This window comes from Apodemus sylvaticus, chromosome 17 (genome assembly GCF_947179515.1).
Source record: "Apodemus sylvaticus chromosome 17, mApoSyl1.1, whole genome shotgun sequence".
NCBI lineage: Eukaryota > Metazoa > Chordata > Mammalia > Rodentia > Muridae > Apodemus > Apodemus sylvaticus.
The window spans coordinates 27,203,598-27,219,329 of NC_067488.1; the positions used below are offsets into that span (position 1 = coordinate 27,203,598).

Here is a 15,732-nt window from a genome sequence, read left to right on the forward strand (position 1 = left end):
TCTCAGATCTCCTCCCCATCCCATATGTCCCTTTGGGAGGGACATCCTCTAATCCTCTACTGGCCGTCCACAGGCCTCACCAGATGACGCTGGTCTTAACTTCCTAGTCCTCTAGAGCCTACACTAAGGACAGAATTATATCTTCCTCCTCTTTGTTCCGCAACCTGGCTTCTGTAACGCAAAACCATGTCTCCCATTGTGGAATTCTAGGAATTCCACAACTAGACTTTGAAGATAGCTTGAGAGGCCTAGATGGCTCACATAATATGGAGGCCACTGGCTTTGTAAACCTAGTCTTGTTTATTCTTCAGACAGAATAGCTTTAGTTCATCACTAAGAGAGCAAGGAATTCGTAAAGAGTGGTCTGTGTCAATAGGCCTTCATGGCCTCCATGACTAAGTTTATTCCCCTGATGGTGGCGGTGTAGATGGCTCCTATTAGTTTCCTATTTATAGATGAGGGAGCTGTGCATAGTGTGACTGGGTCACTAACAAGTGGCACTCTAGGATTGGAACCGGGGAGCCCAAGCCAGAGGCTGAATCAATCCTTAGTCCATTGTAATGCCTGCTCTGCCTGCTCCTCGGACTGGAGATGCAAAGAAAGAAGCTTGAGTCACCAGGCACCAGGCTTTGGCAGGTGATAGGAAATGCAGCTTTTGTAAATTCCAGCAGAGCAGTGGGCATATGAGCACGTCCCCTTTAGACTAAATTTTTCTCTGAGTAGAATCCTAGACATCTACAGAGTAGAATTCTAGAATTTAGGCCCAAAGAGAAATGTAAAATTATTACGTATATCAGTATATAGTCACTGCCCACAGCCAACCTGCCCCATTCCCTGTCCCCAAACCTGACATACTCAGAAGAGTATCTATTTAATGTCAGTAGGATTCTTTTACTCTGCAATATTGACTTAAATATTCATTTTGAAGTTGTTTAATAATTACATATAAAATTTTAAGTTATGAGATATTTCTCACCATATTAGGTTTTCCACAAGGTGAGTGACACAGAATGATGCTTAGGTAGGCAGTGATGGATCTGGGGCACAATGGCTTTCTGTAAGGCAGGTGAGGATGAGCATCTGGACCTGAGGAAAGGAGGGATCAAAGTGGGAACGCAGCCATTGTGTCTCCAGGCCAAGTTCTCGAAGGAAAGGGGGCACTTCCTGTCTCCAAAACCACAGAGACAAAGACAGCCAGCTGTTGTTTCTGGGATGTGACAATCAATAATATCTGTACAAGTCCCATGACTCTGCAGTTTGTCTTCAGGAAGAAGGAGTAGAAGAAGTACGGGAGCTGGTCAAGGTTTCTGAGGAGGCGCCGGAAGAGAAGATGAAGACCGCGCTCCGTGACTTCATCAGTCAAAGCAGGTGGGTGACGTCATCAGAGATGAGCTCAGATGAACTCAGCGTTTAAGGACCTTGAGAAATCAGTTGTGCTCATGCGCATCGACTGGGTACTTCACAGTGATGTATCAGCTCTAGACACTCTCAGCCAAGGGGGAAAAGCCAAAACAAGACACACCCACCGCTCAGCTTCATATGGAACAAGAAAAAAAATCATCACAGCATTAGCACCGAGTCACTAGTGCCGCCCACATTAACAGCAAGGGGATTCTGTAGCCGGACAAATGGAAGGTGGGGCTCTCTGGGGCCTTTAGAGGCAACTGGCCCCCATGGGAGTCTTTGGAGGCAGCTTGCCCCATGGGAGCAACTTGGACCATCTTGAAGTTAACTCAGTCAAGACAAGCAAAGATAAAAATGTGCTAAAATAAGCTTGCTAAAAAGTGGAGATTAAATTATATCAAAGGTAAAAGCCAGTAGACAGGCAATAGGAATACCCAATACTCTGTTACATGTATGTATATTCGTGCATATTTATCTATCTCCGTATATTTACATATATATACATGTAAGCAAAGAAATAAATGTGCCGCTTACATTTTTTCAGCCCAAAGCAATATTTATTAAGCGTGAGTCCTGCTGTGAGCCGAGCGCTAGTTACAATTCCCTTGAAACACCTTTTAAAAGCGTCATAACCTCATATCTTGTGTTGGAAAACATTGGCAAGCAAGTAATTGCTCAATAACTCTTTCATATTATGGGAGGACTTAGGGTGATAATGAACTGTCCTCTTTTTCTTCAAGCCTTCATTCGGCTGAAAGAACACCCACATGTGTCAAAAATCAAAATGGTAGTTTTCTAGTTGGGATCTGTGGGTGTGAGAAAGCAGGCTGGACCTGGGGTCAGATTGAAATTCTCAGCTCCTGAGCCTTTTTTCCTCCAATGGTTGGTCTTCTGAGACCGCCTCCACAGCAAGGGCACTCCATTCATCATGGAGAGGTGACCAGGCCTGCCCACAGCCAGAGGGTAGGCTAGGTCTGTGAGGTGGGGATGAATGAAGGCAAACACGGCTCACTCACCCCAACTCTGACGCAGGAAAAAAATGTATTCCCATTAACCTTTGTGTGATAGGACAGACCCTAAGCCGCTAACATGTCTACTTGTGCTGACCCACCCCAGGGAGTGGGATGGCATTCCCTGTACTTTAGTAAACACAGGGATGCAACAAGAGTACTCCCAACTCAAAATAAGACCATCTTATTCTTTATAAAAAAGGAACAGGCCGGGGGGGGGGGTGGTGGCGGCGGCGGCACACGCCTGTAATCCCAGCACTCTGGAAGGCAAAGGCAGGCGGATTTCTGAGTTCGAGGCTAGCCTGGTCTACGGAGTAAGTTCTAGGACAGCCAGAGCTATACAGAGAAACCCTGTCTCGAAAAAAAACCAAATCTAAAAAAACAAACAAACAAAAAAACAAAACAAACAAACAAAGGAACAGGACATGCAGTTTTAATAGGATCCCCAAAGAGAATGTGGCAGGGTTTCCAACAGGCACCAGGCAGAGCCCGGGTTTAGGGTCTCTCATCCTAGATTCCCCTTTGTAAGTTTCCTTTGTGAATCTTCACCACAGAAGGACCACATGCCTGTTGTATAATATGTTCATCTATATTCTATAATCCACAGTCCTGTTATGGATATGACATTAAAAGATACATTTTCGTCGGGTGGTGGTGGCACACACCTGTAATCCCAGCACTTGGGGAGGCAGAGGCAGGCAGATTTCTGAGTTCGAGGCCAGCCTGGTCTACAGAGTGAGCTCCAGGACAGCCAGGGCTATACAGAGAAAACCTGTCTCGAAAAAAACAAATCCAAAAAGCCAAAAAAATAAAAATAAAAAAATACAAACAAAAAAAAGATACATTTTCAATTCTCTGTACATTCCTACTTTCAGAGACAAGAGGTTATTTTTTCCTCCTAGAATGTTTTTTCCTGCCTTTGAAGACACATGTCCTCACATACACACACTCCTAAAACGCACTGTTTCTTGCCAGTGACAGCAGATATTTGTCCATTGGGCTGCTCCTACACTCAGTAATATGTCACACATAGATATGTCATCATAAATTTAACTTACCTTTAACAATAGTTCATTGTTCATACTATCACCATGGCAAATGCTCTATATATTCTTAAAAATCATTTCACTATTTCCAAAGGACAGGAATTCTAGTGTAATTGTTTAATCAAATTATGCACATGTTAAAATGTTTATAGGTTTTATTAAGTAGTTTGTGAAAAAATAACCAATTACTTCTACAGCAGCCCACATTTCCTATTCTCTCCCTTGCCACCACTAATTTTGGATAATATTACTTTTATAAGTGAAGACACATTGATTTTAATATCATTTAAGTCATCAATAAAGATAATATGTTCATTAACATTTCTTCTTGAATTGTATTCATAGCTGTTATTATTTTCCTTTTTAAACACATTTGAAATTTCTTCTCCAAAAATGTTACTCTTCAAGAAGGTAGGGACATATCAGTCTTGATTCTAAAATATCTGCTTTATATGTAACATTTCAGAAAAGTATTGGTGTGTCTTAAACATGTAAGAGTGTATTATTTCATGAAAATTTGTCATGAATTTTGATAGCAGTTACAATGGGTATGTATGAAGTGGAATTCATAAATCTCGAACTAACACAGGACCTGGGTGTCATTTCAACTTTTTTTTCCTAATTAGAAACAATTAGCACACAAAAATTAAAAACATTGGTTCTGTGGTTCTATCAGTTTTCCATTGTGCCACAGAGAATAGATTTTTTTCCCCAAATATCTGGAATCTCACAGATGGATTTTCACTAAGTAAGCTGCAAAACGGATATTCTCTTTCAGAGCCTTCATCTCTGGAGCAGAAAATAAGCCGAAAATGTTGAACCAAACTGCATTAGATAAGAAACGACTCACGCTCTGCCGGCAAGAGCTGGTATGTGAAAACCTATTTATATTTTGAACACAGCTAAAGCATGTGCTTTAAAAATAAACCTCACAGATGACACATAGGTCGTAGGGCAGACAAGGACAAGGTTTAAAGAACATATTTTTCTGTGAGGTAGAAACAGCAGTGGGGAAGACCGAGTGTTGGCTAGGAAGGGAACTCATCTAGTCACAGAGATTCACAAGGATGGCCTTCAAGCTCAGGAGTTCAACTTCTTATTCACATGGAGTCCCCAGTCCTTGTTTATTTCTTCTGAAATTTGCCTTTTGCTAAATCTCTTAGCCCCAGGCTAGAGAAACGGCTGGGCATTTAGGAAAAACAGATGCTCTTCCAGAGGACCTGGATTTGAGTCTTAGCACCTGGAGGCTCACAAGTGTCTGTAACTACAGATCTGGAAGACCTGCTGCATTGCAGGCCTCAGCTGGCATTGCACATGGCACATAGACAGGGGCAGGCAAACCATGTATACACATTTTCTTTTCAAGGCTAGGCTGCTAGATTCTTTCATCTTGATGTATGTCCCACAAACAGGGAGCTAAAAGAACTAACAATTCAACTCTCCTCTGTTCCACATTGAAAATCATGTGAGATTAAGAGTTGCCAGACTTTTTTTAATTAGATATTTGCTTTATTTACATTTCAAATGGTATCCTTTTTCATCTGCATTACCCCTCTGAAAATCCCCTATCTCATCCTCCTTCCCCCCTGTACACCGCCTCCCCCAATTTCCTGACTTGCATTCCCCTATTCTTGGGAGTAGAGCCTTCACAGCACCTATGGTCTCTCCTCTCATTGACATCTGAAATAGTCATCTTCTGCTACATATGTAGCTGGAGCCATGGGTCCCTCCATGTGTACTCTTTGGTTGGTGGTTTAGTCCCTGGGAGCTCTGGGGGTACTGGTTAGTGCATATTATTGTTCCTCCTACAGGGCTGCGAACTTCTTCAGCTCCTTGGGTCCTTTCTCTAGCTGGTCCATTGGGGACCCTATGTTCATTCTATTGGTTGGCTGTGAGCCATGGGTATTTTGATCCACTTTCCAATAAGGATCAAAGTATCCACACTTTGGTCTTCCTTCTTCTTGAGCTTCTTGAGGACAGGTGGCTACTGATGCCCCCTCTGTGTTCTGCCTACTAGCACATATTTGTAGATGCTTAAAGTACCTTATAGATGCTCAGGCCTTGTGGAATGCGTGATGGCTGAAAAGTACCAGCTCAAGTCAGACAGACCCTGAACTATCTGACTGTGAAGTTCCATCAATAACACTAAGGGACATTTGGGGAACACTGTGATAATTCTATTAATAGAAATCTCTCAGTATTTGACTTGGTGCAGGGGGATTAAAAGATATGATCAGGATTCAGAAAGATCAATTTTTTGAAAATCCTATCTAATCCAAGTCCAGAGACTAAACCTAAGTCCTTCCTTCATCTTTCTTTCCAGAAAACTTATTTTCTGTCCCGCAGGATGTCCATGGAGGCTGGCTTCCATCATCCTCAAGATCTTCCTGCTTGGTCCTCCCTCTGGTCCTCTAGCTGACCGTGCTGCCTATGCCTCGACTCTATTGCATAGTCTCTGCAGAGCTCTGCCTGCTTGCTGTCTACCAAGCCTGGCTGGTCCAAGCCCACAACATCAGTGTCTTAATAGTGCCTTGTATGTGTTACTCTTCTCAGCACAGTGAACAATACCTATGAAAGAGAGGGTTTATTCTGGCTCATCTTTGAAAGGTTAATGCTTGGTCACGGCAGGACAGGTGTGGTGGGGCGTGTAGCTGGGGTGCTTCGCATCTCGTAGATCATGACGCAGAGAGAGGGATGACGGTGTTCAGTGGCATTCCTCCCGTTTAGTCAGTCTAGGGTGCCCAACAGATGGTGGTGAGCAGCCCAGCCATTGAGGGTTAGTTCTTCTCTCCCCCTTAAGCCTCTTTAGAAACACCCCCCACGACTTACTCAAAGTTGTGATTCATCAATGTCCACGGTATTTAATTGAGTTGCCAATAAAACGTCACCATCTTAGACTCATGTCTCTAGAGCAGTATTTCTTGCCTCCTAAAGGAAACCAGATGTCTTAGAACACTTCCCCACTCAGTGTCTTCTACCGATCTACACCTCTTCCAGCCGCCTTCTCCATCCTGTATTGGCATACCCAGCTGTTGATCACTGATACCAGAAGCCTGTGTATCAATGATCACTTTTCTTAATCCCTCATCTTAACAGTCAGTGCTACCCCAGATCCTGTCGATTCTTCCCCTTAAGCATTCTAGAACTTCCTTCTCTTGCCCCTGAGAACCTCTGGTATAGACTTTGCAGTAGACTTCCTCTAGCCAATCTTCCACTCAAGAACTCAAATGGCCTTTAAAACAAAATGCAAGGTGATTACTTGCTCTTAGCAAGTCACTGAAGTTTATCAATGTTAATAAAATCTAGATTCTCTTTGCGTGGCATACAGACCCATGTATGACCTAGCACCCTGGCCTTGTCCTGCAGTGTGCCCTTACCCTGGAGTTCTGATCCAACCATCCGGACTCTAGCTGCTTGTAGGTCTGCACATGCAATTGTTCCCTGTCAGGGCTGTCAGTTGTTTTCTTACTGACTGATGAATTCCATATGGGTCAGGTCAGATTGAGATCCTTCAGGGAGCCAGGCTTCACCCCTATCTGGTCTCACAATGCTTTCTACATTTATTTGTATATATTGCTTTCATTTTACAAAACTATCAAAGGAAGCATCATGTGAAACTATGGTCTTAGTACCTGGCAGACAGCAGGTATTCATTCTTTCAGTCAGCGTCACCAGAAGGCTTCTTGTGCGCTGGGCATGACAACATGCTAGGAATACAAAGCCGAAAGTTCTTAGCGTATGTCCCCGAGGAATCCATAAATGGCCTGGCTTATTCATTCTGAATCTACTTACTACCCTCTGTGCACCAAGGAGGTTCTGTGTGTCCCTGTTGTGCCATAGTATCTCTGGGAACATTGATTGTTCAAGATAAGGACAAGACGGGGGCCCCCCTTCCAACTGCAGATTCTCCTGTAGTGGAGAAGACAGAATGCAGGCAGGCAAACAAGACAGACATAAAAACAATCTTAGGTTATGATTATGAAGGGAAACTAACCAAAGCCACAGAGAACAGGAAAATATTTGACAACATATAATACCATGATGACATTTAAACTGAAGCCACATGAAGGCTTAGGAAGAACAATTGCGCGATAAGGTCTGTGTGTTACAGCCTTGGGGCAGACCATGCTTGGCATGCCCCAGGATTTCTTGAGGACCCATGAGTCTTGGGAGAGAATGCTATGGGACAGAAAAAGCACAGCCAGCTCACAGGGTCTTAGAAGGCACTGTAAAGACTGTTTTCATTTTTAAACAAATCCTGTAAGTATAGGTGGAATGAATGAGCAGATATAAGGTTTTTTTTTTTTGCTTCTTTTCTCCCTCCCTCTGTCCTTCCTCACGCCCTCCTTCCTGTCTCTCTTTCCCACCCTGTCTCTCTTTCCTACCCCGTCTCTCTTCCTTTCTTGGCCTGGTCTCATGTAGCCCAGGCTGAGCTCAAACTTGCTTTATGTAGTTGAGGATGACCTCGAACTGCTGTTCCCTCATTTTCACCTCCCTCCCAGGTGCTGGAGTTACAGAGGTGTATGGCCATGCCTGGGTTATAAAATAATTGTGTTTGGCATTTTAAAACATTCTAGTGACCCAGATGTTTCTCTGATGGTACCTTGGCCTGAAAGCATCCTTCTAGGATCCTTTCCTTCTAGGAAATCATCCATCCTAGAACTGAAAGCCTAGTTCTAGGATGAGAAAGGCACATGCATTCTGGACCGATCTGGAGCTGCGTGCCTTTTTTTTTTTCCACCTTAAAATGGAAATCTTGGTCCCCACCTCAGAAGGTCACTAAGAGGAAAGATGAAAGAATATTGCATGGCATAGAGTGATAACTCAGCACAGCTTAGCTGTCATTATTTGAGTTCTTATTAAGCACCATGGAGCTTAGTTCAGCTATTGTTTTATAATCACATGGCCTGGACACGTTTCTGCACCTTATAGGTCTCAATTATCTCCTCTGTCTGTCAAAGGAGAGATGGCATCTACTGTGTTGACTGTGGTGGGTTTCTTTTGGATGAGGTAATTAACTCTACAGGTGAAGCTCATTGGGAATATGGGGAAGGAAGCTTCCCAGAGAGGGCAAGATGAGTGAATTGAGGTCCTATGTCATTTCTGTTCAATGGTCAATGTGCACACTGTCAAACCCAAAGCCAATCCAGAGGGTAATGCTTAGTGTTCAGCTTACAAACACCTCCAGGACCCTCCAGCGCAGAGCAGTGTTTGTTGTCTAGATTTCTGAAAAGATCTACAGCACAACTCTTGTCATTTTTCAGAAAGCAATGGCTGATGAGGCTGAAGGGGTCCTTCAACAACAGAAGAAAAAGTTGTCTCTTGATGAGATGACCCGTGAAGTTCAGAACTTTGTGGAGAAAATCCGCTTTCTTGTGGATGAGGTAATCAACGCTAACAGGCAAAGCTCGTTAGGGAGATAATGGAGAAAATTTCCCAGAGAGGGCACTATGAGCAAATTGAGCATTTGCTTGGTGATGGAGAGCCAAATATAGATTGCTGTGTCGATTTCTCATAAAGTCAGAGTGTTCAGCAGAGTAAAAACTATGTCCCCTAATAAAAGAACTGTCCAAGCAAGTGTGTTGATGGTTGGAACCTTGAGGGGTTTTCAAGCAGAGGAGAATTTAAACTCACATTCAATAAAGATCAAACAGTATCTATTTTAAGGCTAGTTATAAGGAAGGTTTTCTGCTGTCTTCTAGAATGATCTTTAAAAGGCATCATATTCATTTCTGTCAAATACTGGTTCTTTCTTGAACCCTACAAATGTGGACAGACTTCCTACATCGAGTTTGTGGGGGACGGTGTTGGGGAGAGGTGTGGGTTTACTGCTCCATTGGCTCTCGAGTGTGGTGATTTTTTCATATATTATTTGTTCCTGGGAAGTGTATTAAGTGGTGAGACAGGTAATGTCAAGCAGTAAACATGAGGATTTCATTAAGAACATGGAAGATTTGAAGCAGGCATTGGAGTTTCCTGTCTGTAACGAACAAGCCCTGTGTCTGGAAGACTATCCTTTGCCTTTGGTTTCATGCCAGATAGAGGGGATGGATGCTTCTTTTTAGTATCAAATATGAATGTGAGAGGAGAGAGAGAGAGAGAGAGAGAGAGAGAGAGAGAGAGAGCATGCAACACAGATAAAAGCATTATGCCTCCTATTTTGGTAGTTACATTGGTTCAGAAATGTACATTTCAAACATAAAATAATGAAATACTCCACGTAGAAACCTGCACTTACTTATTTAATAGCTCAATTTTTAAATTTCTATAAAGTTTAGTAGAGTTGTTCCAAATGGCTGAAATGGAAGTCGGCTATTTGGCAACTAGATGTTAGGTACAGGCTCCTCTAGATTTATTTTCTATTTCCTAAAAGTGATTGGGGAATGATTCAAAGGCATTAGTGCACCTTTTTTTTTTTTTAAATCTTTCCTCTAAACTTTCTGGAATGTTACAAGGTTCTGAAGAAATCTAATGCTTTAAAGCTGAGTCAATATCTACATTGGAAAAGAAGCAACAGAAATCTTTAGCAAAGCATTCATGTGTTATATGAAAAGCAGGGCAGCAAAGATGCCCCAACACAGGTCCAGTAAGCTCAAGCAAACCCACGTACTCCCACCTCACAACCAAGATGTTGTCTTCTTAAGGAAGAGGCACTTCACTGGTTTATTTGTGTAGATGATTAAATGCCTATGTAGTTTAATGCAGAAGAAGGGTTCTTTGGGGATAGGCAGGCTCTAGAAGCACAGCCATCAAATAACAAGCTATGTGGTCACATTCTTCCACCATCCAGCCACAGCACACCATCCCGGACATCTTCATTTGGATGCTCAGTAACAACAAGAGAGTGGCGTATGCCCGAATTGCTGCCAAGGACCTGCTTTACTCCCCCATCCAAGAGCAGATGGGCAAGCACTGTGGGAAGATCAAAACCCACTTCCTCAAGGTAAGTCTGTCCAAGACCAAAAAGAAGAGCCATTTCCTTTTATCCTGAGTGGCTTAGAATTTTTAGCACACGTCCATGTCTGGGATTCTTTTCTCAAAAACAGAGGAAAGCTAGGGGACCTCAGGCTTCTCCATCTTAAATTCCAATCGAGTGGTTTCTTCTAGCATTCCGATTACTATGTCTTCAGACACATGTAGATTTCTCTTTCAATCTAATGACCAACCCGCTAGCTCAGATTTTCACTCCTTGATTATTAGTGACACTGGAAATTGTCCCTATTGGCTCCTGCTGTCATCTTTTTCCCTGTATGATTTTCCAAAGGCATCTTTCACAGGAGTTAATATATATTGTTAGATAACTCCATTCATCCATACAGTTAATAATAAAAAATTCAAGCCTGCCCTGGTTGTAAAGACCTTCAGTTGCAAATACTTGGGAATCTGAGGCCTTTCAAGACCAGCCTGGGCCACAGAGCGAGTTCAAGGCCAGTTCTAACAACTTAGTGAGATATTAACTTATTTTTTTTTCTTTAAAAAAAAAATAAAGATGGTGGTGATGAGCTTCCCTGACACCAGCAGGGCCCTAGGGTCAAGCCACTGTGCTGAAAAGAAAAAAGAAAAAATGAAAGGAGGAAGGAAAAGGGAGAAAGGAAAGAAGGAAAGAAAGCAAGAGGGAAGAGGGAGGGAGAAGAAAGGAAGGGATGGAGGGAGGAAGAAAGGAAGGGAGGAAGGAAGGGAGGGAGGGAAGGAGGAAGAAGAAAGGAAGCCTTCTTTTGATAAGAGCATCAGTCATACTAAATTTAGGGACCATCCTATTTCAGTACAGTCATTTGACGAATTACATCTGCAGTGACCCCACTTCCAAATAGGGTAGCAATTTGATGACTGAAGATTAAGACCCAAAACCTGATGAATCTGGGAGGAACATAATTCAATCCATAACAGAGTTCTGGGCAAATATTTACCAGCTATGTGATCTTGGAGAGACTGCTTGATATTTTTCATACGTTTGAAGAATGTTTATTCTATTTTCCATCCACTGCGTGGATAGGCCTGTGAGGATTAAGTGAATCAAGTCAAGCAAAGAACACATACTTGTGCCTCACGCAGAGTCATCAGTCAATAAAGGCCAGTGTTTAAGAAGCTGCGCGTCCAGCACCTCAGAGGACTTTGCTATCCCCTGCAGAGCCCGTCAGTAGTTTGCGGCTGTGGTGCTTACTCTGACTGGATTTAGACTGGACCCTGAGGCACAGTCCGGGTTTAACTATGAATGTGCTTCCAGAATATGCCGTCCTGAGAGTGAGTGGCATCATCCCACAGCCTGGGGTCTCAGGATGAATAGGAGGGAGGAACAGGAAAAGAGGTGAGCGCTGACATTCACCTGTCCCTGCCCAACTTCCTGCAGACCTGATGGATAGCCACTTCACCCTCCCTCCTCCACACACCCCCCAACACACACACACACACACATCATGATTGACTGCAGCTTCCCTTAAACCACAAGCCAAAATGAATCCTTTCTTAAAGTTGCCTTTGCTGGGAATTTGGCACATCGGCGAGAGAAGGAACTAACACAGTGGCTTTGCTTATTTCTTTCTGCCCTGTCCATAAAATATTTTTTAAAAATCTGCTCCTATAGAACTATAAGTGAAAAAAGTCAATATATATAAAACCCAAGTCATTCATCCCAAATATCAGACTTTCTTTCACCTTTTCCATTCAAAGAGTGCTACAGACGCAAGAAAGGTTTGTCTTAAAAATAGCAAATCATTTCCAAAGGGCGTACTAAAAATACTAGAAAGTGGTATGAGGTTACTCTCTGCTAAATATTGTGGTGTATCCTGGCACTGTACAAAATTAGAACAAAGAGCAGCTGTCAAGTCAAGCCAGGAGGACAGGTCCCGCTAGACAGGAGAGATGCTCTCCCACGGTATCTGGCGTTATCTTTATCAGTGTGTTTATGGCTTCTTTATCTGCATTTTCCTGTCACCACTGTGATTGCTGTGGATGATCACGAAGTCTCCTTGACTTCAGTTACCGTGAGGGGAGCGAGGGGAGTGAGTGTCTGGAAAGGATGACTCAGCAAAACCATTTCTGTTCTTGTTTTGATTATCAACTCCTATTTCAACTCCCTCCCACCCACCACTTCCTTTTATTCCCTGCCCCCCTCCCCGCACCCCCTTAACCCCCTGGCTCTTTCATTAAAGTCTGGGGGACAAAAAGCCAAGACTATAGGAGAAGATCCAGTCTCATGGCAAGTTCCCAGTAGAGAATTCGGAAGTAGAAATAAAAAAGCACAGACTGTAAGTCTCTCAAATCTCTAAGCCAGAAGAAATTCTTCAGAGTTTATTCTATGGCACAGCTGTCTGCTGGGTAAACATCCCCTAAACATTCAAAGACCTGTAGGAGGTTGTGGTTGTCACAGTGCCCATGGGTCAGAAGATGACAGCTAGAAGATGCATGGTTTTTGAACGTCAGATTTGTTAGTTTATTGCTCCAGAGTATCTGTGTACAATCGAATTAGTCACTCTGCCTGTCACCCTGTCAGAAGCATCTCAGGGCGTAAAGGATTTATTTTGACTCACAGGCGAGGTGACACAGTTCTTCATGGTGGGGTAGGGGGAGGAATAATGACTCCCCTGGGGAACAAGAGCTTGTCCAAGAGGCTTCTTGTGTGTGCGTACCAGGAAGCAGAGTCGACAGGCCGAAACAAGAGAGAAGACCATCTTCAAAGACCCTTCTGCTAGTTAGACTACAGACCCAAAGGTTCCACAGCCTCCCCGAACAGTGCCACTGGCTGAGAAACAGGCGCTTAGAAGTCCAGGAAGGACTTCCAAACTCTAACAGGCACTTTAACAGATCTTCTATCTGTTGGGTCCATTTGGGGAGGAGGAGGTAGATGAGGAGGAGGTAGATGAAGAGGAGGTAGATGAGGTGGAGAAATATGAGGAGGAGGTAGATGCGGAGGAGGTAGATGCGGAGGAGGTAGATGCAGAGGAGGTAGATGCGGAGGAGGTGGATGCGGAGGAGGTGGATGCGGAGGAGGTGGATGCGGAGGAGGTGGATGCGGAGGAGGTGGATGAGGAGGAGGTGGATGAGGAGGAGGTAGATGAGGAGGAGGTAGATGAGGAGGAGGTGGAGGAGGAGGAGGAAGAGGTTGAGAAGGAGGTAGATGAAGAGGAGAGGTAGATGAGGAGGAGAGGTAGATGAGGAGGAGGAGAAGGAGATGTAGGAAGCCTAAGACTTGAGATTACATCTCCTGCAGGATTTGATGTCAGCCCTCAGAACTGTTTCTGTGCCTTTCCATTCTTGGCTGTTTTGTTTTTTAATCTGCTCTCCATTCTGGTCTCAAAGGGTTGAACAGATCAAACCTGGATCCATGATAGCAATTGTGATTTGGGAATGCTCGTTAGGAAAATTCCCTATGTACTTTAGGAATATAGGAGTCATTAATCCTGTGGATTTGAGTTGCTGTCTGGTTCTCTCTATAAGTTCACACACACACACATACACACACAAATGCATACACACATGTACATGTGCCTACACATGCACACACACGCACATCCCCATAGTCTCCTTATTATCAATAGAAGGAATGATGTCTTCAGTTGTTTTTCATTAAAGAAAAAGGAACTTTAAAATTAAAGTTTAAGGATAGAATATAACATAGTATGTCTTGAGCCATACAATTTAAAAGCCTAAAACTAAGGTCTGTAGGCTTAGCACCAACAGAAAGGCTTGTGGAAGCTCACATTCTACCCTGGAACTGCAGAGTAAAAATGCACACCCAGCAATCGTGAGGAGCAGAGTGGGCTTCTGCACAGAGCTGGGTGTGCACTGCCTCTAATCCTTTCTTGCTCTGTGACATTAGAGAATGGTGCATTTATCTCCCTGAAATTCATCTCCTTTATTTCTGAAATATACTTATTGGAAGGACTGCAGAACTATTGTGAGACTGACTGAAAGAGTGGCCTGGTACATCATGCAGGAGAGAGAACATTCTACAAGAAGAAACCCCCGGGCCTGGGCCTAGACCAGCGTAGGGTCTTATGAGTGCCAAGCATCTTTATTTTTTTGGAATCACCATATTAATTAAATATTTGTGGCATTCTTCTGGCAACAATCTTTTTTTTTTAAGCCTTGGAAACATTACTGTGATGCACCAGACAAAAACTCTTGCCTTGTGAACTCATGTCCTGGAATGGCTACAGCTAGCAGAAGAAATGCTGTCACCACAACAAAACAACCCTAGGCTGACTCAGACTCATCCCCGCTCTCTCCCATCCCTGTCCTCCCCTCCTCCCTCTCTTCCCTCTCTTCCCCCCACCCTATCTTTCATTCCATGCTGTCAATCAAACTTAGGTCCTTCCAGGAGTGAGTCAAACAATATACAAACAAGTACCGAATTAGATCCTCCTCCGCCTTCTTGATAAACATTTGCTTGAACAAGTTTTTAAATCATCAGGGAAATGATGAAGGGAGATTATTTCTCTTATTACAATTTTTTTTTAAATTACAGGTTGCAGAGTACTTACCTTGATTCAAAACAAAGTGGTTTTGCTTTATTTATTTATTTTTTGGCTGAATACATAGCAGCTCCCTCCCAACTCCTCTCCTCTGTATACCAACCAAGTACACAATCCTTGAGTCTCGCCGGCCCTTTGTTGCTGTGAGCTCTTCTGGTCAGAAAGCCCTCTGTACCTTTCTTGGCACAGCATAAACACTCACTAAATACGAGCCTGTACTACCAGATCTCTGTTTGTTCCTTCCTCCTTTGGGGATGTTCTTGGTTGGTCTTACTCTAAGGTACTGACTGAGGTGTCAGCTAAGTGTGGTAGTGCCCTCCTATCCACTGCGGGTGTGTTCCAAGACACACCCTTCCATTGTGTGGGGGCCTAGCCTTCCATTGCAATTGCAGTATACATTGTATTTTTCCCTGTAATCACATACCAATAATAAAGTTTAATTGACAAATTAGAGGTTTGTGACCATAGCTAATAGTAAAGTGGAACAGTTACAACAGTATTCTATAATAAACCTCATCAACGACTTATTTCTAAAATTTCCCACTTAATACTTGACACTGTATTTGCAGAAGGAGAATCAGAAGCTGAGCACAGTAAGCTGTGCCTTTGAACAAGGGATGCTCCTCCCCTCCCCTGGACGGCTGATTCTTAGCCTTCCTGATGCTGTGACCCTTTCCTATAGTTCATGTTGTGATGACCCCCCAACCATAAAATTATTTTGCTACTTCATGATTGTAATTCTGCTACTGTTATGAATTGTAATGTGAATATCTGATGTACAGGATATCTAATATGTGACCT

The 15,732-nt window shown here is 43.3% G+C and overlaps 1 protein-coding gene across 1 annotated transcript in view; it reads left to right on the plus strand.

The window, feature by feature from the left end:
- The window catches only part of Fer1l6 (fer-1 like family member 6), a 126,211-nt gene that overhangs the window by 34,652 nt on the left and 75,827 nt on the right, over window positions 1-15,732 (plus strand). Inside the window, exons 15-18 of the mRNA XM_052161555.1 lie at window positions 1,268-1,368; window positions 4,239-4,329; window positions 8,725-8,844; window positions 10,251-10,403. Coding sequence (XP_052017515.1) covers window positions 1,268-1,368; window positions 4,239-4,329; window positions 8,725-8,844; window positions 10,251-10,403 — 465 coding nt within the window. The remainder of the gene's footprint in view (window positions 1-1,267; window positions 1,369-4,238; window positions 4,330-8,724; window positions 8,845-10,250; window positions 10,404-15,732) is intronic.